Below are 25,825 nucleotides of genomic sequence, written 5' to 3' on the forward strand. Positions count from 1 at the left end.
ATTAGTTTGGATCAATTTTTTCATGAATTGCCAGACAAAATGGTTTTGTAGACTATCATCCATACATCCATTTTTTTTTTTTTTTTTTTTTTTTTTTTTTGTAAAACTTCTTACTTCTTACTAGGGTTGCTTGCATGCTGGAGCCCATCCCAGCTATCTTCGGGAGAGAGGCGGGGTACAACCTGAACTGGTCACCAGCCAGTCTCAGGGCACATATAAACAAGCACCCATTTGCACTCCCACTCACACACAGAGGCAATTTTGAGATTTCAATCAACGTATCATTCAAACAACAGATGCTGAATCTGTTATGAGAATTTTTATTGTATTACAAACCCTATCCCAATTAATTTGGGACATTGTATTAACCATAAATGCAGAATAAAATGATTAGGAAATCATATTCAACGTATATTTAATTGAATACACAGTAGGCCCCGTAGCTCAGTGGTTAGAGCACTGGTTTGGTAAAACCAGGGGTTGTGGGTTCATATCCCACTGGGGCCTCCACTCCCTGAGAAGGGTTGCGTCAGGAAGGGCATCCGGCGTAAAAATTGTGCCAAACATATATGTGCGTTCATCTGAGATGACACACTGTGGCGACCCCGAAAGGGACAAGCCAAAAGAAACTTACCATTTAATTGAATACACAACAAAGAGGAGATATTTTTTTTTAAACCGATAAACTTGTTTTTAGCAAAAAATCACTCCCTTGAACAACATGTACCACAAAAGCTGTGACGAGGGGGGTGGGTCGTGGAGGGGATGAGGAATACTCATCATACCCCTGTTTGGAACAGCCCACAAGTGATCATGCTAATTGGGAACCGGTGGGTGCCATTGATTTGGGTGTAAAAAGAGCTTCCCTGAATTCCTCAGTCATTCACGAGCAAAGATAGGGCGAGGTTCACATTGTAAACGTGCGTGAGAAAATGTTTGCAACCTACAATTGCAAGGAATTTAGGGATTTTAATATTAACAGTCTATAATATCGAAAGGGTCAGAGAGTCTGGAAAAATCATTGACCCTGACCTTCGTTCTCTCAGGCAATAATGCATCAAAAACCCGCGTTAATGTGTATAGTGGTCCCCAATGTTTTTTGCGCCGCGGACCGGTTTTTGAGTAGGCACTATTTTTCACGGACTGGCTGTCAAGGTGTGACACACACACACACACACACACACACACACACACCACACACACACACACACACACACACACACACACATATATATATATTTATATATATATATATATATAATATAAAAACACACACATACACACAATTAAAATACTTGCTCAGTTTTACAAGAGCACCTCACTTTTGAGCTCTCATTGTTTTGATACCGACCTGACGCTATTGGTGTGGGGCTTGTTAATCACCAGATGGGATGAACCTGTAACACAATTAGGAAACTTGGTATTTTCTTTTAAATGCAGCCTTCCCTTTGCAAGCAGTCTGTAACCCCTCTGTTGTCTCATCGTTGTCTGATATAGTCTTTCCAAAGAAACTATCCAGTGAACAATTTTGAAGGTTAGCTTGGATTGACGATGCAAGCAAAAGACAAGCGAAAGAGTCAAGCGTGGAAATGAAGCAAGGGCGGAAGTTGTTCAAAATAAGACACCCGGAAAAAAAATGGTTTAATAATTCATTATTCATTCTTTGTGGCCTGGTACAAAATGGTCTACGGACCGGTACCAGTTCGTGTCCCGGCAGTTGGGGACCAGTGGGGAAAAGGATATAACCACATTGACTCAGGAACATTTCAGAAAACCCGTGTCAGTTAAACAGTGTGGCGCTGGATGAGTAAGTGCAACTAAAAACCTTACTATGCAAAGCAAAAGCTATTTATCAACAGATGATACAAAGTGGAAATGTGTTCTGTGATCCGACAAGTCCAGATTTTAAATTATTTTATCTGGAATGTTATGGATGCAATGTTCAAAAGCCATTATCTGTGATGGTATGAGGCTGTGTTACTGCCAATGGCATGGGGAATTTACACGGGAACGATACTGGCCTGCCTGCACTCCGGACCTGTCTGGCATTGAAAATGTGTGGTAGAATATGAAGCATAAAATATAACACTGGAGACTCCAGACTGTTGAACAGCGTATCAGTTATATTTTTACTTGGTTAATATTGTATGCTACTAACTCTGTTCTCTGACGATTAGAGACCTGGTGGACGAGGCTAAGAACTACCTGCTCCTGCCACAAGAAAGGCCACTGATGCAAGGCCCAAGAACCCGGCCTCGGAAACCCATACGTTGTGGAGAAGTCCTTTTTGCAGGTGAATCTTTTAAAGTATAAAAATAGAAAAAAACCAAAAAAAATGAACAAAATGCTTCCAAACCAGCTGTGGGTCTTGACTGAAAGAACAAGATTCTGGATACAAGCGGTCAAAATTAATTTCCTCTGCATGGTGTCCGAGTTTTTCCTGAGAGATGGGGTGAAAAGCTTGGTCTTCTGGGAGGGGTTCAGAGGAGAGCCGCTGCTCCCCTGCATTGAGAAGAGCCAGATGAGGTGGCTCGGGCATCTAATTCTGATACATCCATGCCTGGTGAAGTGTTGCGGGCACGTCGCACTGGAAAAATACCCTGGGGACGACCCAGGACACGCTGGAGAGACTACGTCTCTCGGCTGGTCTGGAAACTCCTCGGAATCCCCCCGGAAGAGCTGGATGAAGTGACTGGGGAAAGGGAAGTCTGGCCACCACTTTTAAAGCTACTGCCCCTGCAACCCGACCCGGAAAAGTGGTAGAAGATGGAACAGGGAATTTTTTTTAATAATAACTAACTAAAAACTGAAATACAGCCAAAGCATTGGCCATGACTTTTTTTTTTTTTTGCAAGTGTTAGGACAATTCACGCTTAAAGGTCAAGTGTCATCCCTATATCCATTCTAAAATAGATATTGTAATGAAAAAAACATCACATTCTTCACTTCAATGTCTATACGAAAAAATGAATATAACTGGAGAGCGCGTCATCCATGTGCAAATTTGCGGAAGTATCATTCGACATCCAAGTGGTCACCATATTGGCTGCATTTACTATCCGTGATGTCACCCCGGACATTCGCCATTGAAAACACTGTCTTTCACCTTCAGACACACAAGCTCTTTTCAAAGAAGAGAACATCTCACAATCAAGTAAAGTGACTAGGGCAATATTACCCCATTGTTTCGAGCCATATTTAGATGATACACGTATTACTTCTAACTAACAACAGACTTCCAGACAATATGTATGAGCCAGCCCGGCCGAAGCCATGCTCGTCCGTGGGGTACACGGCTTGGCCGCTGGCTCCTCTGCGAGGCACACAGCTTGGCCGTCGGCTTGTCCGCGGGGCACACGTCTTGGCCGCTGGTTCCTCTGCAAGGCTCACGGCTTGGCCGTCAGCTCGTCTGCAGGGCACACTGCTTGGTTGCCAGCTCATCCACGGGGCACCCGGCTTGGCCGTTGGCTCCTCCGCGAGGCACACGGCTTGGCCCTCAGCTTGTCCACGGGGCACACGGCTTGGGTGCCGGTTCCTCCGCATGGCACATGGCTTGGGTGCCGGTTCCTCCGCGTGACACACGGCTTGGCCGTCGGCGTATCCGTGGGGCACACAGCTGCATGCTAGATGTGTGCCTCACTAAACAGAAAAGCTTAGAGTGGGCCTGTCGTGAAATTGATGATTTTTGGTATATTATTAATGAAAAACCCACAGCCAATATGGTCCCATGTGTTTTTTCACCACAAAATTATGATTTTGACGTATACAGCTTTTTGTAACTCCCGCCATGAATATCCTCTCAGGGATTTGTTTTCAAGAAGAAGCAGGAAGTGAAGTAAAGGACAGCAGCGCCCCCTCGTGGACTCGTTTATTTCCATTCATTTTACCTCCGGGAAGGTAGCTCGTTGTTCCTTCGTGTTAGCCAAAATGCCGGCTCATTGCATTGCTGGACATTGCTTGAACACTTGGGAGAATGGAATTACCCTTCATAAATTTGAAAGAGACCCTGTTCATTGTGAAAAATGGATTGCATGGGTGCAGAGGACAAGACCTTCGTGGGTTCCAAATAACAGGTAAATGTGTGTATACAGCTACTAAAAAAAAAATAATAGTTTGGGGCGGACCACGTAATCGGTCCCTCTCATAACGTAACAAAAGATCAGCGTATGAAATGTGTCGATGTGCGCGTCGCCCAGCCAACGATATCTCACTCAGCCTCGTCTCGATAGTGTTCATCGCGTGCTGCGGCGGCTTTGAACATACCCCTAAAAGCGGCATGGCTCGGCTCCACCTCCTACTTATAGTTCACTGGCGCAGAAAATCAGCCACACCGACTGAGGCGCCGCGTTCGGCGGTCACAGCTTCTGTGAAGGCTGCGCATCAGGCTTTGCGAAGGGGGCGGCTCCGAAGAACCCAGCCGAGAATGCATTACTCAGTCGCGTGCGCGCATAAAGCGCCCCGGCCTGACTGTGTTGCTCAGTACTGCGGTGTCAGTGAGCACCCCCCCCCTAAAGCAGCACCGCTCGCCTCTGTCATAAACCACACCGGCCGGCTGCGATGAGCCGCGATGTCTCATCTCCACTACGGAAGTGGATCGGACGGGGATGCGGTTTGGCAGTGATCGCATATCATCTGTATATGGCTCGAAACAATAGTGTAATATTGCCCTGAGGGCTTGAAACAATAGTGTAATATTACCCCGGTAACTTCACTTGATTGTGTGGTGTCCTTTTCGAAAAGAGCTTCGGTTTCAGAAGGGTCGTCGGAAAAATCCGAATATCTTTGTTGTTTTCAACGGGGAAGTGACGATGACGTCAAGGACAGAGGACACGACTAATATGGTGACCACTTGGATGTCGAGGGACACTGAATTGCGCAACTTTGCGCATGGATGATGCACGATCCGCTCACATATATTTTTTCGTATAGACATTGAAGTGAATACTGTTATGTATTTTTCATTACAATATCTATTTTAGAATGTTTATAGGGATGACAGTCCCACTTTAATGTTGCTTATGTGACAAAACTGTGACAAATCATCACCAAAATTAAGATGGTAATCTCTCTTCATCTTCAAATGTTTTGGTTTATGGTCATGTACTGTTAAATTTTCCTCCTCTCATGCGCTCACTATAGAGAAGCTGAACATTGCTTCACATCACAAAACTGTGACCCATTGGCACCAAAATGTATCTGAACATAATCATGAAAACATCAGAAATGAAATCTCCAGTATTTTGGATTGAATTAATTTACGTCAATATAGACCAATTAGAGGTCTTGATTCTCATGTGTGAATGGTGAAAATTTACCGTTATTTACATTTGTAACATTAAATACGACCAGACCTAACAAAGCATGGCCAAAAAATCCCCATGATGGTATACACAAATGGATTCAGGTTTCCCGTGCCTGGCTGCGGGTCACCGGGGGCCCCCTCTGGAGCCAGGCCGAGCGGTGGGTCTCGAAGGCGAGCCCCTGGTGGCTGGGCCTACACCAATGGGGCTTGGCCAGGCACAGCTTGAAGGGGTAACATGGGTCCCCCTTCCCATGGGCTCACCACCTGTATGTAAGAGGGGCCATAGGGGTTGGGTACAATGTGAGATGGGTAGTAGCTGAAGCTGGGGACCTTGGCGATATTATCCCCAGCTTCAGACACTGGCTCTATGGACATAGAATGTTACCTCTTTGGCAGTGAAGGAGGCCGAACTGGTTTGTGAGGTCGAGAAGTTCCGACTCGGTATAGTCAGACTCTCCTCTACGCAGCGCTTGGGCTCTGGTACCACTCCTCTTGAGAGGGGATGGACTCTGTTCCACTCTGGAGTTGCCCACGGTGATAGGCCCAGAGCAGGTGTGGGTATACTTATTGCCCCCCGGTGGATTTACCCCGGTGGATGAGAGGGTAGCCTCTCTCTGCCTTCAGGGAGTGCGACGGGTCGTGACTGTTGTTTGTGCCTATGCACCAAACAGCGGGTCAGAGTACTCACTCTTTTTGGAGTCCTTAGAGCGAGTCGTGGGGACACATGGGCAATGACAGTGAGACCTGTAAAAGTGTGATTGGGAAGAGCTGTTAACTGATCACCACCTGGCGGTGAGTAGGCTTCGATGGTGGGAGAAGATGCCAGTCCAATGTGGCAGGCCCAAATGTATTGTCAGGGTCTGCTGGGAATGGCTGTCAGATTCCCCCGTCAGAAAGAATTTCAACTCCAACCTCCAAAAGGACTTTGCTCATGTTTCATGGAAGGCAGGGGGCATTCAGTCCGAGCGGATGATGTTCTGCACCTCCATTGGTGAGGCAGCCGACTGGACCTATGGCCGTATGGTGGTCGGTGCCTGTCGTGGCGTCAACCCCCGAACACGTTGGTGGACACCAGCAGTGAGAGATGCTGTCAAGGTGAAGAAGGAGTCCTATCAGGCATTTTTGGCCTGTGGGACTCCCGAGGCAGGTGATTGGTACCGGCTGGGCAAGCGGAATGCAGTTTCAGTGGTCACTGAGGCAAAAACGCGTGGGAGGAGTTTGGTGAGGCCATGGAGAACGACTTCAAGAAGGCTTTGAGGAAATTCTGATCCACAGTCCGGCATCTCATGAGGGGGAAGAAGTGCACCGTCAAGACTATGTATACTAGGGATGGGGTACTGCTGACCTCCACTCGGGATGTTGTGAGTTGGTAGGGAGAATACTTCGAAGACCTCCTCAATTCCACCAACGCGCCTTCCCATGAGGAAGCTGAGTCTGAGTTTTCTGAGGGGGATCCTTAATCTATGGGGTTGAGGTCACTGAGGTGGTTAAAAAGCTCCTTGGTGGATGAGATTCGCCTGGAGTTCCTAAAGGCTCTGGATGTTGTGGGGCTGTCCTGGTTGACAGGCCTCTGCAACATCACATGGACATCAGGGACAGTGCCTCTGGATTGGCATACTGGGGTGGTGGTCCCGGTTTTTAAGAAGAGTGACCGCAGGGTGTGTTCCAACTTCAGGGGGATCACACTCCTCAGCGTCCCCGGTAAGGTCTATTCAGGGGTGCTGGAGGGGAGGGTTCTTTGGGAAGTCGAATTTCAGATTCATGAGGAGCAATATGGTTTTCGTCCTGTTTGTGGGACAGTGGACCAGCTCCACACCCTCCGCAGGATCCTCGAGGATGCATATGAGTTCACCCAACAAGTCTGTGTGTTTTGTGGACTTGGACAAGTCGTTCGACTGTGTCCCTCGGGGAGTCCTGTGGAGTGTTCTTAGAGTATGGGGTACCGAAGCCTCTGATATAGGCTGTTCAGTCCTTGGACGACCGGTGTCAGTGTTTGGTCTGCATTGCTGGCAATAAGTCGGATTTGTTTCTGGCGAGAGTTGGACTCCGCCAAGGCTGCCCTTTGTCACTGATTTTGTTCATAACTTTTATGGACACTCCCACATCCCCCTGTCATGTCTACGTCTGGTTTTCCTCTATATATTAGCGTGTCAGCAGGAAATGCTCCCAGTTGGTTACAATTTTGGACGGCGTTTCACATATAAGGTGCTCCATATTATAAGACACGCCATCCATTTCCGAGAAAATTTAAGAATTTTAGGTGCACCCTATAATCATGAAAATACAGTGATACCTCTACTTATAAAATTAATCTGTACCTGAAATCGTTTCGTAACTTGAATCTTTCAAAAATAGAAATGGATTTTACATGTAAATAGCCTAATCCGTTCCAAAGCCCTCCCGCCGCCCAAAATAAGCATTCAAAGTGTACATAATGTAAAGAATAATGAAAAAAAACATGTACATTTACCTTAAAAATAAGCATTCAAAGTGTACATAATCTCAAGAATAATAGAAAATTAAGTTAATTTACTTTTGGCATTGAGCAACGATACAAAGAGAGAGGTCAATATGACGAAGCATTGTGGCGGAAGGAGAAGGCTCGCACAAAATTTAATTCCGCTAAAATTAATAAATTCCACAAACTATGAATTCAAAACAGACATTAATATTGACTTTCAATGTTTTGTGACGAAACAATTCAAGGATGTTTGCCTTTGACGGCTTTTAATAATCTTGCGGAAATGTGCATGGCAAACCTCTTTGAAATGAGCGATAGCCTGATGAGTAATACATTTTCCGGATGATTCTTTTGATTGAATTTGGAAATGTCATGGAATTTCTTTTTTAAATTCTGGCTGATTTAATAGTGGCTGCCTCTTCCTCTACGCCGCAAACTGCTCCTGCATTGCCATGCGTTGCATCGCCTCAAGCTCCTTTCGCGCTTCGAAAGATTCTCATGGTGCTCCTGAACGTCAAAAGATCCTTGTGGTGCTCCTGAGCCTCAGCGTTTCCCAGCGAAACATGTTCCTCAAGTTCAACCTCCACTTCGATCCTCTCAAAGTCCCGTGGAGCAGCAGCATGAGGCCACATGCAAGCACAACTTTTTACATTTCTCAATGATTTCTTGATTTATTTTGAAGGACTAAACAACTCTCCTCTTCTTCTCACTGAAACAATTCCTTGGGGCCCATGGTGAAAAAAGATGACTCAATCCACAAAGAAGTTGTACGGTGCGACTGTGCGCGATCATACAACAATGGATTTAGTGACGAAGATAGAAGAGACTCATCATGGGTAAAGATTGAGGTACCAGAAATAAAGATTGATGTCCTTGCTAGCCAATGGAGGGATGTGATGCCAGGAAGATCCTACATCATAGCCAATGGGGGGAGCAGTTCTATCGTGCCACACAAACCCAAGAGACAGGAAGTGCATCATGGCTAAAGATTGACATCCCTCCGAGCCAATGTGATGCCAGGAAGATGCTCCGACGGTAGCCAATGGGGGAGCGGCTCTATTGCTCTATCGACGACTTTGAATAATCTTGCGAAAATGTGCATGGTAAACACCGCCGTATTTAAAACAAAATACAATATATCCTATATTGTATTTTGTTTACATTTGTTGGAATCCAGCACAATTTTTTTCTTTTGTTTCCTGAATTTCCTTGGTAACTAGGGACAATTTTTTTCTGGGGAGGCTTTTCGTAACTTGAATTTTTTGTTAGTCGAGACTAACTAGTTGAGGTATGCCTGTACGGTAGTCTGTTCTCTTGAAATTCCACTATATTTGTTTTCTAAATCTGCAAATTGCCTTTCCATTTTCAGATCTGTGTTCCTAGATTTTGGTTAGTCTTCATCTTTCATTTTTTTGTAGTTGGTGGTTGGTGCAGCGGGGATGCCATATCCAGTGTGGAACGTTACGATCCCCAAACCAATGAGTGGCGGATGGTGGCATCAATGAGTAAACGGCGTTGCGGAGTGGGTGTCAGTGTCCTGGATGACTTGCTTTATGCTGTAGGAGGGCATGACGGCTCCTCCTACCTCAACTCAGTAGAAAGGTGTGCAAAAATAATGCTTTTATGTCTTTAGAGCAGTGCTTTTCAATGTTTACAAAAGAGGGCAATTGTTAAATACCCCACTCACCCCTGGTCTTGGCCTCTTCAGTTTTTGTCATGATAGGACTTTCCTGATCTACATTTTTTTTCCCAGACTGAAGCCATGACACTTTATTAGAGCTCTTTGTTGTTAAGTTTAGTCAACTCCACCTCTTGGCGTCACAGCCTGCTACTATGTCTGAAGGTTGTATGTGCGAAGCACGTGAATAGATACCCAGAAGCACTAGCAGAGTTTTTGTCTCAACTTTTATCTCTCTAGATTTATTTTCTGTTTGTTGAAAAAAATCTATTCATTTTAATATGTTTGATTGTATTTTATGTTTTTTCTAAAATGTGTTTTTCCATACCACTTAAGAATCAGTGAATCTATTTTGTGATGAATAAATTATTGAGATCAGTAAATAAAAATTATAACTGTTGGAATTAACAAATTTTAGGGAAAATGACTTGATGCCAAAAATATGACAGGACTCATAATGTCATGTATACACAGGTGGCCAGATTAAAGAATGGAGCAAACTATGTGGGCCGCAGACCTTAGTTAGCTCACCCCTGCTTTGTAGAAGAAAATAGAAGGTGGTCCAATTTTAGCAGTGCATTTTTTTTTCTGCCCAAGCTTATTGTCAACGTCTTTGTTGGACATTTCTCTATCCCTTGTTTTTTCCAGATATGATCCAAAGACCAACCAGTGGAGCAGTGACGTGGCCCCAACTAGCACCTGTCGCACCAGTGTAGGTGTGGCTGTTCTAGGTGGATATTTATACGCTGTGGGAGGACAGGATGGTGTTTCCTGTCTCAACATTGTTGAAAGGTACCTATATAAAACATTACTGCACAATGAGTTGCATATTAAAATGATTTGGTTGTTTTGAGAGTGTCAACTACCTTGCTACGCAGGTATGATCCAAAGGAGAACAAATGGACACGTGTGGCCTCAATGAGCACCAGGCGACTGGGTGTCGCTGTGGCTGTGCTAGGGGGTTTTCTGTATGCTGTTGGTGGGTCTGATGGGACATCGCCGTTAAATACAGGTATATTAAAAAGTGTGATGTGAACTTTGGCAACTGAAACTCTGATTTGAGAAAGTGCCCCCACAGTAATGATGAGGTTCAATACCGTACCTCCATTTGTAGTTGGCATGTTCTCCCACTGTCTGCATGGGTGTACCCTGTCTCCTGCCCGTTGACAGCTGGGACAGGCTCCAGCACTCCCAACCCTTGTGCGGATTATCGGCTAAGAAAATGGATGGATGGATATATACGTGCAATAACTTTAGGGAAGTCACAATTTTATTTATTTATTTTGTTTTTTGCATTTTATGTTTCAGATATAAATAAACCATTAGATAGTCCTACGCCGTCCTCAGAAAATAAGCTCGCATTTTTGCTAAACTTTGGACATAGCCCATAGCATTCATAAAGCTCACATAGCATTCCAAGCCCGTTAAAAATGTGCACTCACTGATTTTCCACTGGATGTACAACTGGTCCTTTCATCAAACTGTCATGGATCATCAGTAAATTATGTAACACGCCTTAGTCCAAACAAACCACTTCGTATCTATCTAAGGAAGTTATGCACACATGTTGATTGGTATCCAAATTCATTCAGATACACACCATTTTTTGTTTGACCTTTTCAAACTCACAACACCAGCCTTCTGCCACAGTTGTCATTAGGTCACAAAGAGAACACAAACACCGGTTTTTGAAACGAGCCTGTCTGGAAACTCTCCGCGGTCCATATATTCAGGGTTCGCACGCAGCCCTAAAAGTTCCTAAAAACCCCTAGATTTTCAAAGGTGCATTTAGGGGCTCCTAAACGTCCTTAAAATCCGCAAAAACCGGTCTAGCCCCTAAAAAGGCCTTAAATTAAAAAAATATCAAAGCGCTTTATATTTGAGTATTTCATCATTGCAGTTATGTCATTATAATTTAGACACGCATGAGAACCTTCTCTCTCCACCAAGGCGAATTCCTCTGTCCATTCTTGCCAAAAATTGCAGTACTCATTTTTTTTCTTTGAGCAATCTTTGTCAAAAGTGTTTCCACAACAGTTGTTCCGACACAATCTGCGTTTGACCCCATCTGCACCTGCGCACATCAACTGCCATATTGGACAGCGAACTACGGCTACCCTACTAGGACCAACTGTCACTGCCACATTTGCGTTGCCTATGTGACACAAATGACATGTACGGTATGTTGTTATGAGGGCTCTGTGAGCCTTATGCAACCATCAAAAGAGCCAGATATGGCTCGCGAGCCATAGGTTACGACCCCTGGTGTAGGGCAATGTGAGCTTCTTCTGCTTATATATGTGTGACCAGTTCTCACTGCCTCATGAGCACCATTATATGGTATCTTACATACACGCTAAAACACGTGCGACATACATGCTGACAGTGAAATCAGTGTCTATTAATACAGCATCCATAATTTGAGGGGGTTACGTTACTTACACACCCATACTTACAAATATCAAAGGGAGAACCTCTACCGCCAAAATTCTCCCTAAAAAATAAATTAATCTTTTTTGTAAAAAAAAAAAAAATAGCAATCCATCTGGCGTCCAAATCAGCCGGAAATTGTCAACGGAAGTCACCGTGTTGACAACTAGTCGCCATCTTGTCGATATTCCATTATTTGTTTCCGTGAGTAGGCATTTCATTTCGTCTTCGTTACGACGTAGCGTAATTCTTTCATCAATCCAACTTGTATCACGGGGAAGTGCATTTTTCAAGAAGCTTGGGTTGAAAGTAAGGAGTTTGGGAGCTGGGTTCGTCGAGATCCAAAAGATCGGCACATGTTTTACTGCCATCTGTGCAAGCAGAGTTGCCAGCTTGAAAAGATGGGCGTCAAAGCGCTGGAGTCGCACCGGGAAAAACAGGAGACACGCTGATTTGGCGAAGACTCTCTCATCTTCCGTTGGTATGAATCTGTTTCTAAAATATCAAGATAGTGAAGCATCAACTTCAGGCAGTGGTACTAGCAGTGCATGCGCACTCGGGATCGCAAAAAAACACTTACTTTCATAACTGGTTTTAACCGAACACCTGTAGCCAAAAACCGGTACCGTAGTGGTGTTTACATAATTCACCCGCGGGACCTCGAGTTGGGGTGTGGGGTTCTGCACGTACTGTTTTTGTTGTTGCTCTTCCGGATTGACGAGTTCAGAGTTCCCCCCGTTATGCGAGTATTGTTTTTATGTCTGCCAATAAAACAAGTTTACTCCCATACTTTGGAGCGTTTCCTCGATGCCATGTTTTGATGTTTCTTTGATTTAACTGAATGTTCTTTTGAGTCCAACTTTACTCTAACAGCGAAACTTGAAAAAAGTGGAAATGATGTTGAAAAAAATAGCGCAATGTGGAGTACCGGAACCGGAAGAAATGATTGGAAATATTAACCCATTTCGAAAGTCCGATTTCGGTTTAAAAAAAAAAAAAACGTTATTTGTAGCCGTTTGCGATCCCTAATGCGCACCTACAGTTGTCCAGCCAGAAGTCAGGCTTTATGAACGTAGTTCAATACACGAAGACGGACTCGTTAAAGGCAGAGATCGTGTGGACTTTAAAAGTGATCTGCAGCCAATACAGTTACAAATCTTGTGAAAATAATTCAAAAGTGTTTGCAGTCATGTTCCCAGACAATGACATTGCTAAAAACTACCACTGCGGGGAAAGGAAGACTTACCTGGCTACATTTGGCATCGCTGCCCACTTTTCATCTCTACTACCTCAAAGCCAAAAAAGCCAGAATAGAGACTGATATATCAACGTTTATTGAAAAGGCTGACAGGCTGTGTGAGGAGGCAGAAGAAAAGAGGAATCTGAGGTTTATCACAGAGGCCAATGCGCTCAGAGGCAGAGCAATGGACAAGAGAGCCACTTTGGCACTTCTGCAGCAACAAATAGAGGAGGCACTGGGTTGGCTCAAGGAGCTAGAGTAGGGGTGCTGAAACAGACATCAGTAGAAGACGTTTGTGTACCTAGTTGCAATTGTAGTTAGAATCTGTCTTTCTGTATATTGTTATGTGAAGACGTTGACAATGGTCATATCAATGAGAACTACCACAAGGGGCGACAGGTGATCACTGTCACAGGTACTGAGATACTGGAACATTTGATGAACCAAGAACGGTTGATGGCACCTTTGGGTGAGTCTTCTTTCCTTACTCTTGATTTCCCACGATGGCCCTAAATTTTTTGTGTTGGCCCTAAATTTTTCGTGTCAGCCCGTAAGAATGCCCCTAAAAAGCCCTTAAATTTTTTTGGTCGGACTGAGTATGAACCCTGATTATTGCGACTGTTGTTATTGTTTGTCGGCAGCGTCACACCCCCTCTCTCATTTGTCACGTTCCGCCTGTGTGTATTCTGGCTCAAACGCATAGGCTTGAACATTGTACTTTATTTTTGTTTTGTTTGTAATTATTTTTCATAAAAATCGGCCACATTAATGCCAGACAGTGGACGTTCTCTGTTCGGTGAAACGTATCCACGAGCAATGGGGGGTCTGAACAGGAAGCACTGCAGGTGTGGCAAACTGACAAATTGGAATGTCTGACCAAGAAAGGAATTTCGATAATACTTTTCCAATTTAGAGATATTTCGAAGTGAAATCTGGATAATTTTGGCATCAAAAGAAACACTGAACCCTCATCTACTAACTTTTAATGTGTGCTTCTATTCGTATTATTTTTGACAAACTCCTCCTTTAAGCACATCACATACCAAGTGATAGTCACTGGTTTTGCAAATATTCAAATTTTGAAGCGGTATTGCAACGTTGAAGATGTAACACTGAATCAAAATGCACATGGTCTTTCACACAGAAAAAATACATTTCCGTCTTATAAGCTAATGTGACACAGCTACCCGCAGCACTGCATTGTCAATGCCAAGCTATACAAATACATACAGTATTGAGTATATATACACAGTATGATCAGTTGATGTAGTTGTCACTCTTTTGACTGAAATGTAATTTGATTTTAGTAATATAAATTGCTTGTTTTAGTCTAATTTTAGTTGAGGGACTAGAATTAGAGATTAATACGCTTTATCTATATTTGTTTTTTTGGGGGCGGATCCATATTACACAAAATAATGGAGTACAGTGTTCCCTTATTCACGGGGGTGTAAGTAACGTAACACCCTCAAATTATGAATACCGTATTAATAGACAATGATTTCACTGTCAGCATGTATGTCGCACGTGTTTTAGCGTGTATGTAAGATACCACATAATGGTGCTCATGAGGCAGTGAGAACTGGTCACACATATATAAGCAGAAGAAGCTCACATTGCCCTACACCAGGGGTGGGTAACCTGTGGCTCGCGAGCCATATCTGGCTCTTTTGATGGTTGCATAAGGCTCGCAGAGCCCTCATAACAACATACCGTACATGTCATTTGTGTCACATAGGCAACGCAAATGTGGCAGTGACAGTTTGTCCTAGTAGGGTAGCCGTAGTTCGCTGTCCAATATGGCAGTCGATGTGCGCAGGTGCAGATGGGGTCAAACGCAGATTGTGTCGGAACAACTGTTGTGGAAACACTTTTGACAAAGATTGCTCAAAGAAAAAAAAAAATGAGTACTGCAATTTTTGGCAAGAATGGACAGAGGAATTCGCCTTGGTGGAGAGAGAAGGTTCTCATGCGTGTCTAAATTATAATGACATAACTGCAATGATGAAATACTCAAATGTAAAGGGCCATTTTGACACGCGCCATACTACGTTTGCATCAAAATATCCTGCGGGGTCAGCAGGAAGAAAGCATGTCGAGCTACTTTCCAGAGTCGGCAGCAAATCCGTGTTTAGACCCAGCTAGGTGAATGGAATTCAGAGAGCTTTGCCGGCGCTTTAGCAATTGTGAAAAATAGAAAACCATTCACAGATGGGTAGTATCCCAAAGCATTCGTACTTGATGTTACCTATAAATATTTTGACAACTTCGCATAAAGATAAGATAATCAAATGAACAAAAGACATGCCTTGGTCTGCAAGAACTGTTCACCATTGTACCATCATGATGGCAAATCAAATTTAATTATGTTAACGACTAACGAATGGAAGTCTCAACCCCTGCATGAAAGCTTAATCTGACTGCGTAAGAAACAGACTATAAAGTCATTATCAAAACCATGAAGCACCAGAAGTCGCATTAAAGGTAAGTACTTTTGTCATCATTGGTTAGCAACAGCGTCGCAACGTTATTTAAAAGAATTCAGAGACTTTTTGTACTCTAAAGGTGTTGGTACTACAAAAATCCACAAATACACTTGTATTTAGTTTTTAAAATATTGTATGACTCTTTTGAAATTACATTTTAAAATATTTGGCATTTATGAGTCGTTCAGTCGAAAAGGTGACTGACGATGTTGAACACACTCATTGTGTCACATTGAAACTAAAATTATCACACCACAGGAAAGAGAATAACCACTAACCACTAAAAACACTCTAACCACTGAGCTATGGGACCCCTAAAGAGAATAATATAACTAACAAATAATAAAACATATAAAATAATAACTTGTGAAATAATTGGTACAAAACATGCACTTTTAACGCTATTTACCTCCTCCCAGCACATTTTGTGGCATGCTGGCACTAAGAAGGAAGGAGCATGATGTGAGGCATGTTCGAGAGAGCACTCATACTGGGGAATCCCATCTTTCTGTTGGGGGACTTTAATGCTCACGTGAGCAAATACAGTGAGACCTGGAAGCAAAGCGTGTGATTGGGAGGAACGGCCACCCCGATCAGATCAAGTTTGTGATCGTGTCATTGTACTTGTGTACTTGGGAACTCTCCCTTGGATACCATTTTTGGCCGGTGTCTTACTCTAGTGGAGTCATGAACACTGACCTTAACTGGGGCCAGCGAGAGCTGCAAGTCTTTTGAGGTTGTTTGAGGTTCTTTGGTGACCTCCTGAATGAGTTGTCGTCGTCGCACTCTTGGAATAATTTTAGTTGGTCGTCCACTCTTGGGAAGATGTGCCAGTGTTCCCAGTTTTCTCCTTTTGTGGATAATTACTCTGACAGTGGTTTGCTGGAACCCCAAAGACTAAGAAATTGCTTTGTAGCCTTTTCCAGAATGATGACTTCCATCACATTTTTTTCATTCCTTTAATTTCTTTGGATCATGGGATGAGTCATTGGTTCTTGAGATCTTGTAGCCTCCTTCAAGTTCTCTGAAATATTCTATTTAAGTGATTTCCTGATTCAACAAGTATGGCAGTAATTAGGTTTGGGTGAAGCTTGTAAAATTGAACTCATCTTTACAAAATTTGTGATTAGTCACAATAACTTTGTGATTTCACAAGGGTCAGAAAGGTTTGGATTTTTGGATTTGCATTCTATATTTCCTTGGGTTGTCTCTGAGTGCTATTAAAATTGGTTTGATTTGAAACCTTTGCGTGTGATATGCAAAACAGAAATCAGGAGTGAGGAAAATATATTTTCACGGCACTGTATGCTGTGGACAGTTTTGTCAGTATCTTCGAAAGTACATCTAGAACAATCAAGGAAACCGCAATGCGGAATGAGACCACAGTATTTATAAAAATCTACACGTTTAGTTGAGTTTTGGGGTGTTTTGTTTGTGTCTAACATAAGGAAATCGTTTTCATCTTTCTCCTCAGTGGAGCGTTACAATCCTCAGGAGAACCGATGGCACACGATATCTCCAATGGGTACTCGACGAAAGCACCTTGGCTGTGCAGTCTACCAAGACATGATTTATTCTGTCGGAGGCCGGGATGACACAACAGAGCTGAGCAGTGCTGAGCGTTACAATCCCAGGACTAACCAGTGGTCTCCTGTGGTTGCCATGACATCTAGACGGAGTGGGGTATGTATTGCTGTCAACGTGATTATTTCAGTGAATTGGTACTTACAGTTGTAGGAAAAACTGTCAGCTCTGTCATTTTAACACAAATTGGTCATAAAATGTGGTCTGATTTCCATCCAAATCACAAGGCTAAATCAACGGTGTCTGCTTAAACAAATACCTCACAATAAATGTTCACAGGATAGGGAAGAAAAATTTAACTCTTCAATTTGATAGCTATAAATTTGGAGCAATTACTTCAACCAAGCATTTTCTGTCGTTGAAGATCAGACATGCACAACAATCAGGATGAATTTTGGATTATTCTTTTTACCAAACTGTTGCAGTTGCAAGTTTCCTGGGTTATCTGATGTGAATTGCTCTTTTGTCATTCCACAACATCGTACTTGGGTTACTGTCAGGACTCAATATGGAGTGGTACCTCTACTTACAAAAGTTATCCATTCCATAACTTGTTCGTAATGTAAATTTTTCGTAAGTAGAAGCTCATTTTACATTAAATAGTCTAACCCATTCCAATCCACCTCCCCCCACACTCACACTGTCAAAAATAAGCGTTGGGAGTACATAATGTAAAGAATAATAAAAAAAAACTTTCATTTACCTTTGCTGTTGGGGGAGAATGGGAAGAGAACGGTGAGTGACAGGCAAAAGGCATCGAGGGGAATTGAAGAGGTGGCAAACTTTGACAACTGGGTGAAAACATATGTACGACCGTACACACCCACACAACTTAATTTCTTTGGACCCATGGTTAAGAAAGATAAATAAACTTGCAAAAAGACAAACGAAAAAGTTGTACTTTTCTATTGTGGTTGGCTTGTGACAAAGCCAGCGTGATTTGGTAACAGTTTTGCTAAATGCCACATTAATAGGAGAATTTCTTAGAGAATTTTATATTTTCTTCAAGGTCAAAAGTTTCAATACACTAAAAGTAGCCCAGGTGATGAGGTCATGTCTTTAGAAGCTCCTGGTAAGTTAAATGATAATGTGAGCTAATTGACAGTGCACCTGGGCATATACTTAAGACCACACTTTAAACACTCTGCTTCTTTTTTTGGAATCATGGGAAAATAAAAGAAAAAAATTGAAAAGGAAATCAGAGAGAGAAATGTGGAGCTCAACAAGTTTGGCTCATCCTTAGTGCACTTTACAGATGCTTGAAGGTGCCACGTTGATCTGTTCAAACAATTATACACAAGTATAAACATCACGGGACTGTCCAGCCAATTCTCCACTCAGGAAGGAGATGGGCTCTGTATCCCAGATATTAACCTGTTTTCATCCAAAATGTTTGAATCACTCCCAGAACATAAGCTCTATACCTTGTGAAGATGCTGGATGAAGCTGGTAGAGTGTCATTATCCACACTGAAACAAGACATTCACCAAGATGGGCTGAAAGGCCACCTACCGGGAATGAAGCCATTACTCATGAAAAAACAAAGCTATAATATGGATCGCAAAAATACACCAAAACAAAGATCTTAACTTCTGGAGACATGTACTGTGGTCTGATGAAACTGAAGTGGAGCTGTTTGGTTCATAATGACCAAAGTTACATCTGAAGGAAAAAGGGAGAAGATTATAGTCCTCAGAACAACATTCTAATTATGAAGCACACAGGCTTCATAATTATGGATTATGTTTTGGGGCCGTTTTGTTGCAGAAGGAACTAGAAGTTATATCCACAAGGACATCAGGAATTGCTGTTAAAAATCACACATGAATAAGTTCACAGCATAATACGTTGTTCCTTGGGCAAAGGATCACTCATCGTAACAGTACATTGCTCCTTAGTGGATCACAAATGAACAAATCACTTAAATTAATCAGTTTACTGACAGAATCACTTTTCTGTTCCTCAGTTCACCAGTTCATTGAATAAATCACTCACTTCAACGCCTCCCCTGAACGACTCATGCTTCAGTTCACCAGTTCACTTACTCAATCACTTGGTTCACTTAACTCTCTCCTCTGCCTGCATGGCACTGCCTAATGCTGACTCATTCGTCATTCGCCGAAGTGAGTGACAAGGTTTTCATATCGCAAATCAATTGACAGTACTGTTAATGAAGTCCTGCCCCCACGCAGACATGGCTGCTCATTGGTCATTCACCAAAAATTCACAAGTGACAGAATGTTTCAACGGTTCAGTTTTCGCTCCCAAGCGACTTGCTCGCCTCATGGCAGCCACCAAGCTACATGAACGGATTATTTCATAAATTGTTTCGGTTCAGTTCATTCACTAAAGAGTCATTCATTTGGAAAAAAAATGGTTTGCTAAAGAAACACTACTTCCAGCTGGACCCGGGCCTTACCCATGCCGCCAGGAGGTCCAACAACTGGTTTAATACCATCACAGTGGTTGACTGGCCAGCTGGATCTAAACCCCAATGAGAATCCATCAGTAGAATGAGTGGCACCAGACCCAAAGATAAGGAAGAACTGTCAGCAAGCTTCAAGGAACTCGCGGCTTCCATAACTCCCAGGAAATGTCACAGTCTGATTGCATTAATGCTTTGGCGTCTCAAGGCAGTGATTTTATGGAAAGTGATTCCAAACCAAGCATATATGAACATATTTTGAAAATACCATATTTTAATTGATTTAATGTCACCCTAATTTCTTTCATTTTTTCCCAACAAAAACTGAGAAGTAAATGTTTCCTTCACCGTATTTCAATTCCTGACTTTGTGGGTCAAACTCTGGAAAAAATAAACAAGTGAAATTGTTTTAACTGTAGGCCCAGAATCTGGAATCTATGAAAGTTTATTCATCCATCCTTCTATCCATCCATCCATCCATCCATCCATCCATCCATTTTCTTAGCCGCTTAGCCTCACAAGGGTCGCGGTGAGTGCTGGAGCCTATTCCAGCTGTGGACCGGCAGGAGGCAGGGTACACCCTGAAGTGGTTGCCAGCCAATCGCAGGGCACATAGAGACAGACAACAGTCGCACTCACAATCACACTTAGGGGCAATTTAGAGTTTCCAACTAATGTTGCATCTTTTTGGGATGTGTGAGGAAACCAGAGTACCCGGAGAAAACCCACGCAGGCAGGGGAGAACATGCAAACTCCACACAGGCGTGTCTAGGATTGAATCGAGGACCTCAAAACTGTGAGGGCAATGCTTTCCAGTGGATTCACCGTGCCACCCAAAAACTCCATGAAGATTTAACATTATGTAAATAACATTTTCCACCTTTCCATTTTCTGAGTCGCTCATCGTCACAAGGGTCGCGGGAGATCCGGGTCTATCCAAGCTGTCATTAGGCAGAAGGCGGGGTACACCCTGAAATGGTGGGCCAGCCAATCACAGGGCACATAGAGGCAGGCAACAGTCGCACTCACATTCACATCTATGGGCAATTTAGAGTCCCCAATTAAGGCATGTTTTTGTGATTTGGGAGGAAACCGGAGTGCCCGGAAAAAACCCACGTGGGCACAGGAAGAACATGCAAACTCTACACAGGCGGGGCCAGGATTTGCACCCCGGTCCTCAGAACTGAGGCCACCGCTCTAACCAGTTTCTCCACCCTGCCACCAACATTTTCCATGATATTTTAAGTTTTGGGAAAGGGGCTGTACTTTTTCCTCGCACTCTAGTAAGTCACACTTGGATCACTTTATGCTGGTATATTGGTTTTGATTATTTCTCTATCTTTAGGTGGGCCTAGCTGTGGTCAATGGTCAGTTGATGGCAGTTGGAGGATTCGACGGGACGACATATTTAAAAACTATAGAAGTTTATGACCCTGATGCCAATACGTGGAGGTAGGTGCCGCTCTTGTCTTTATCTGCATGACAAACTATCCTACGAATTTTAGAGTTCCGGACATTAAGAATTATAAATACTCTGTGTTAGTGAACATTTCATTTGAAATGCTTCTGAATTTAGTCTGAATTTTGAGTTACCTCCCTCCAGTGTAGCACGTTTTGTCACAATCATGCCAGATTACCGTTACTAAGAAAATTATTTGTATTAGAATGCTTTAGTTAAAGCACTACACTCACAATGTGATATGGAATTTATTTTGTTTTGTAATCTGAGGTGACGAAATTATTTTTCATATGGTCATCCAGAGCGAGGAATGCAGTTATGTCCTTTCACAGTCGCTCTATTTTTTTGTTTGCACCTTTAGAACAAAAGTGTCGTTTCATTTTAATTCCCCATTAATAAAAAAAAAAAAAAAAGACAAAAAAACATTTTCAAGGAAATGTTTTTCCTCATGTTTTTGAGATTGAAAGTAAATGGTCCAGCTGGCTACTAGTTTGGACTGAATGGGTGGCAACAGTGGAGAAATGAAATGCCAGTATTTTGAGGGTAACAGCCATCATTAACATATTAATTTTTTTTTTTTTAACTGAACATACGTCACATTCCTCTCAGTTCCACATACCACCTATGCTGCTGCGTTCTTAATCGAATCAGTTGTAGTGACACCCGGCAGTACATTTTCAAAAGTGCATGCGTGGGTTGTGCTCGAGTATAAAGGCAAACTGCCTGCAGGTTAGCCGCAGTGACATCTGCGCTGCCCATGCAAGTACAAAGATGCCTTAATCCTGTATTATTTTACATCACAATATATCTCACCAGTTTAAAAAATACCGGTATTTTTTTCCGATATTGTGCAGCTACTGTGAATCCATGTATAATCCCCCTTATATTTACGACATAAACATAAAAAAATTAGGATAAATATTTTTTTTTTAAACTCTTCAATTAATTTTGAATGGAGGATCAGTAACAATAAAGCTTGCAATTTTTAAAGTGAAGACAATTTTTTAATTTTGGTATTTTTGCAAGCAACATGAAGTTGAGACACATGATATGGTTTCATGGACCACATATCATGTGGTCGGCTGGTTATGGGCCCCTGGGTGTTGAGTTTGACCCCTACATATGTTCTAAGTAAATTATGCCACAAGGTAGACAGTACTGGTGTTCAATGCCCTTAAGTTTTCTACATAGCTATTATATACTGTACCATGCATCCCCACTGCATCATTTAGCAGTAACATCAGTTTTGTTAAAAAGCGCACTTACAATTTCATAAACCGTTATTAGTGTTTCAGTGTACTTATTGATGAAAAGGACTCATTTAAAAATACCATGTTGTAACTTCCTTTGACCTCTTTACAGGTTGTACGGAGGAATGAATTACCGACGACTAGGTGGTGGAGTGGGCGTCATTAAAATGACTCACTGTGAATCCCACATTTGGTAACGCTACCTCCCCCACAGACATGCACACTTTGACGTGGATGCCAGCAACACTCATACCTCCATAAAAGACTGTTTATGTGAGAATGAGAGAAATGTTTGGACAAACGACACTGAAAGCGGAACATATTTCCTGTTCATTTCTCCTGCAAGGTTGTCATCAACTTTTCAAACTGTTGTCTTCAGTGATTGTACGTGATCACATCCTTATGGTGTGAGAATGCAAACATCTATCAAGCATCACTGCACCGCCTGATTGGAGAGGTAGTTATATGTTCCCTTCCCAGTGACTTGGTCTTGGTTTTACCCTCTAAACATTTAGCTCAAAATCAGGTTTGTAAACATGTAAGCAATCATTGACTCTAAACCTGAGAGTAAGGGAGGATGTTTGAAGATTTCAATAGCTCTTTGGTCTTTTCCCAAACCGACCCCAAAACTGGCAAAATAAAACCCCATACAGCATCCAGTAAAGAAATAATTTTATCTCTCTCCTTTGCGGTAGAAATTGTCTAGACTGATAAATACTAACTCGATATACACTCTCCCAGTCTTCGTACCTAGCTTTAGTCTGTTAAGGGTCAAGTCTGTATTATAAACAGGAGTTCAAATTTATATGGATACTTGGTGACAAAAGGCAGTTTCATCATCCACCACTTGCCAACAGAGAAAAGGGACAAGGAGGAAGTTACATCATATTAAAGAGACTGCATATTGCACATTTTACTTTGTTTGAAAAGATCTTTTTGGGCTCATCATACATTGAGACTCCAAAACTTCTGATGCTCACTGATTCTTGACTCTTGTTCTGAAACTCCTCATTCTGTTTGCAGCTGACAGGCACAATTGCGTTTAGTTCTATTCGTATTAATTACCAATTTAGTTCCTCCCTTCTAAACTGTTACAAACGTGGTAGCAGACCCCTTGAATTCTTTCAGGAGAGAAACTAGAGATTCTTCTATCAATCACTGTCTTTACTTGAGTAGGAATAACTGCCATTTAAATTGAATGGTCTTTTGGGATTATACAGTACTGGAATGTTGGGAAAGATCACAAGAGTATGAGATTTAAGATATTTTTGCACAATGTCCCGAAATTTAAAAAGTTGATTTTCTTTTTAAAGAAAAAATAAAGAGGGTGTGTGGGGGTCAGTTATGATAACATTTTCGTAAATGTAGAGTTAATATATTGGTTATGGACCCTATTCAGAAACACAGTTTACTTAGTGAGTATTGCAGGCTACAGACCCTGTTTAAATCAAATTTTCCCCAAAATGAGATTGAGGCAATAAAGGCAGTGACCATCTAGTAGGCAATACTGATGATTTTGTTCTGAAATAGAGGCTACTTACTGGATTGTTGGATATTTTATAAAGTAATTTCCCTAATGAAGACAATTTAAGTATTTGTTTAAAAATTGGTATTTGATTGGAATGTGTCAATGACTTGAATTAATAAACCCTTATTTAATATGAATGTCGACATAATCTTGTGTCCCCTTGCATGATCAATGCATTTTGGTCGTGTTACGTCACAGGGTCATTGTGTGCAGCACTGTGATACAATGGCTCCATCTGCTGTACCCTGCCTGATAGTGCCACTCTTCTCTGTTCATGGTTAAAGTGTCCTGGTGGTCGTCTTCGAGTGTGAAAATAATTTTGACAAAGGTTTGGATATGCAGGATGTATTCCAGTGCATCTAGAAGTGTGTTTTGGATTAAAAAATGTCTTTAATTTTGTTCACTTCCAAAACTGTATAGATATTCCAAAGTCACCAGCTGTATTTGATGCAGATATGTAGACTGTTTAATGCATTGGTGCTCTAAAACAGTGGGCTTTTTGAAATATTTGTTTTAGGTGTTTGTGGGTATTTTTTTTTGATGCTGTAATCACAAAGCTCGTGATGGTAAATGTTAAAGGCAGCTAAGATGTGGTTTCACCATTTCACAAATTAACAGATGGAATCTAGGATTAGTGGTCAGTCTCCATGTCACGTTCCACAATGTAGTTATGCAGGTTATCTTACCTACAAATGCATCCCTCTCAAAATGTCAACTTCAACCATTTCATGTTTAAGTTTTTACTTTTTAATCAACATTGAGAGTAAAGCCCAGTTTTTGAAAACAAAAGTGAAGTTCTCTTTAAGAAAATTTTTCCTCTAAACTGCCTGATTCAATTATACACTCAGAAATATTACTTTTCACTGCCATTGTGTAATGTACCACACAACTTTTCTTTTGTGACAATGCATTTGTTTTTTATTTAACGAGGCAAATGTGCTGTAACAGCTGAAGGAGTGAGCCGTAAAAGGAAAAAAAAAATCATGAACGAGTATGTCATTATTTTTTTTTTATTTTTGGGAAGCACAGTTACTTTTCCCTCCCTTAAGAAAAGCCTTCATTTGAATACTTTTACACCTTTTTGAAAAGGTCTTGACACGATAACCGGGCATGTCTGTATGCGGTTCTTAACTTTAGGGCAATTTCCCAGGAATTATTTGCTCTGAACTTGCTTCCCTTGTATTGAAGGACTTATGTCAAGGGGGTCTTAAATGTGACCCATACGGATTCTGAACACAGATTCATATCAAAGTATGGTCTGAACATCAAAAATTTTATTATAAATAAAATATGTTTTTGTGAAAGAAGGTGGCTTTATTCTTGAGTATTTTATTGTTAGAAGATAGGTGGTTTATGTTTCTAGGGTCAGTTATTACGAAAAAGTGTAGATTGCCAAATGTTTTTGTAGTGTCTCCAAGTGTTTCATTTTTAAACTTTTTGGGTCACATGGCATTTACATTTTTGTAAGGGGCAAAATTATTTTTTGAAACCTCAAAAAATTGGGAGAATTACAGAAAGTTTAAATGGCCAACCTAATGTTTTTCAGCAAAATTGCATTTATTCTTTAAAAGATTTTTTCCATTATTTTTATTTGTGACACCAAAATCAAAAGTTACTTGAGTAATTTAAATTACTGAAGCAAGTTACTAATAAATTTTGTGAAAAAAAATTAGTCATTGCCAAAATAAGCAGCCTAATTTTCGCTAAAATTTCAAGAAAAAAAGTGCGATAAAGTAATCGCATTCTTAGAAAGTATGAAACTAGGCCCTTTTTCATTAGTCTTCAGATCGAAGCCTCTTAATGGCATAATTAACTTGACAGTATTTGTCCACTCTTACATTCAAAAGGCTTGCTGCACATTCAAAACAGAGTGTGTGAAACCATTTTGAATTACCTGGATTTCTTCATAAATTTTGTAAAATATAATCTCACCTTTATCCAATTCACAAGACAGTTAAACTAATATCACATACAGTAGTATG

General features: G+C 41.7%; 1 protein-coding gene across 5 annotated transcripts in view; it reads left to right on the forward strand.

Annotated features, from left to right (window-relative positions):
- Positions 1-25,150, forward strand: part of klhl20 (kelch-like family member 20) — a 48,734-nt gene extending 23,584 nt beyond the window's left edge. For 4 of the 5 annotated variants that reach the window (XM_061839012.1, XM_061839014.1, XM_061839016.1 and 1 more), the window contains 7 exons: positions 2,178-2,293; positions 9,182-9,365; positions 10,090-10,233; positions 10,320-10,453; positions 17,072-17,280; positions 20,952-21,058; positions 22,428-25,150. In XM_061839012.1, coding sequence (XP_061694996.1) covers positions 2,178-2,293; positions 9,182-9,365; positions 10,090-10,233; positions 10,320-10,453; positions 17,072-17,280; positions 20,952-21,058; positions 22,428-22,512 — 979 coding nt within the window. In that variant the 3' untranslated portion in view covers positions 22,513-25,150. The remainder of the gene's footprint in view (positions 1-2,177; positions 2,294-9,181; positions 9,366-10,089; positions 10,234-10,319; positions 10,454-17,071; positions 17,281-20,951; positions 21,059-22,427) is intronic. The other variant, XR_009797697.1, reaches the window with a different exon arrangement.
- Positions 25,151-25,825: the final 675 nt, after the last annotated feature.

The sequence above is a fragment of the Syngnathoides biaculeatus genome, chromosome 13 (assembly GCF_019802595.1).
Source record: "Syngnathoides biaculeatus isolate LvHL_M chromosome 13, ASM1980259v1, whole genome shotgun sequence".
Taxonomy (NCBI): domain Eukaryota; kingdom Metazoa; phylum Chordata; class Actinopteri; order Syngnathiformes; family Syngnathidae; genus Syngnathoides; species Syngnathoides biaculeatus.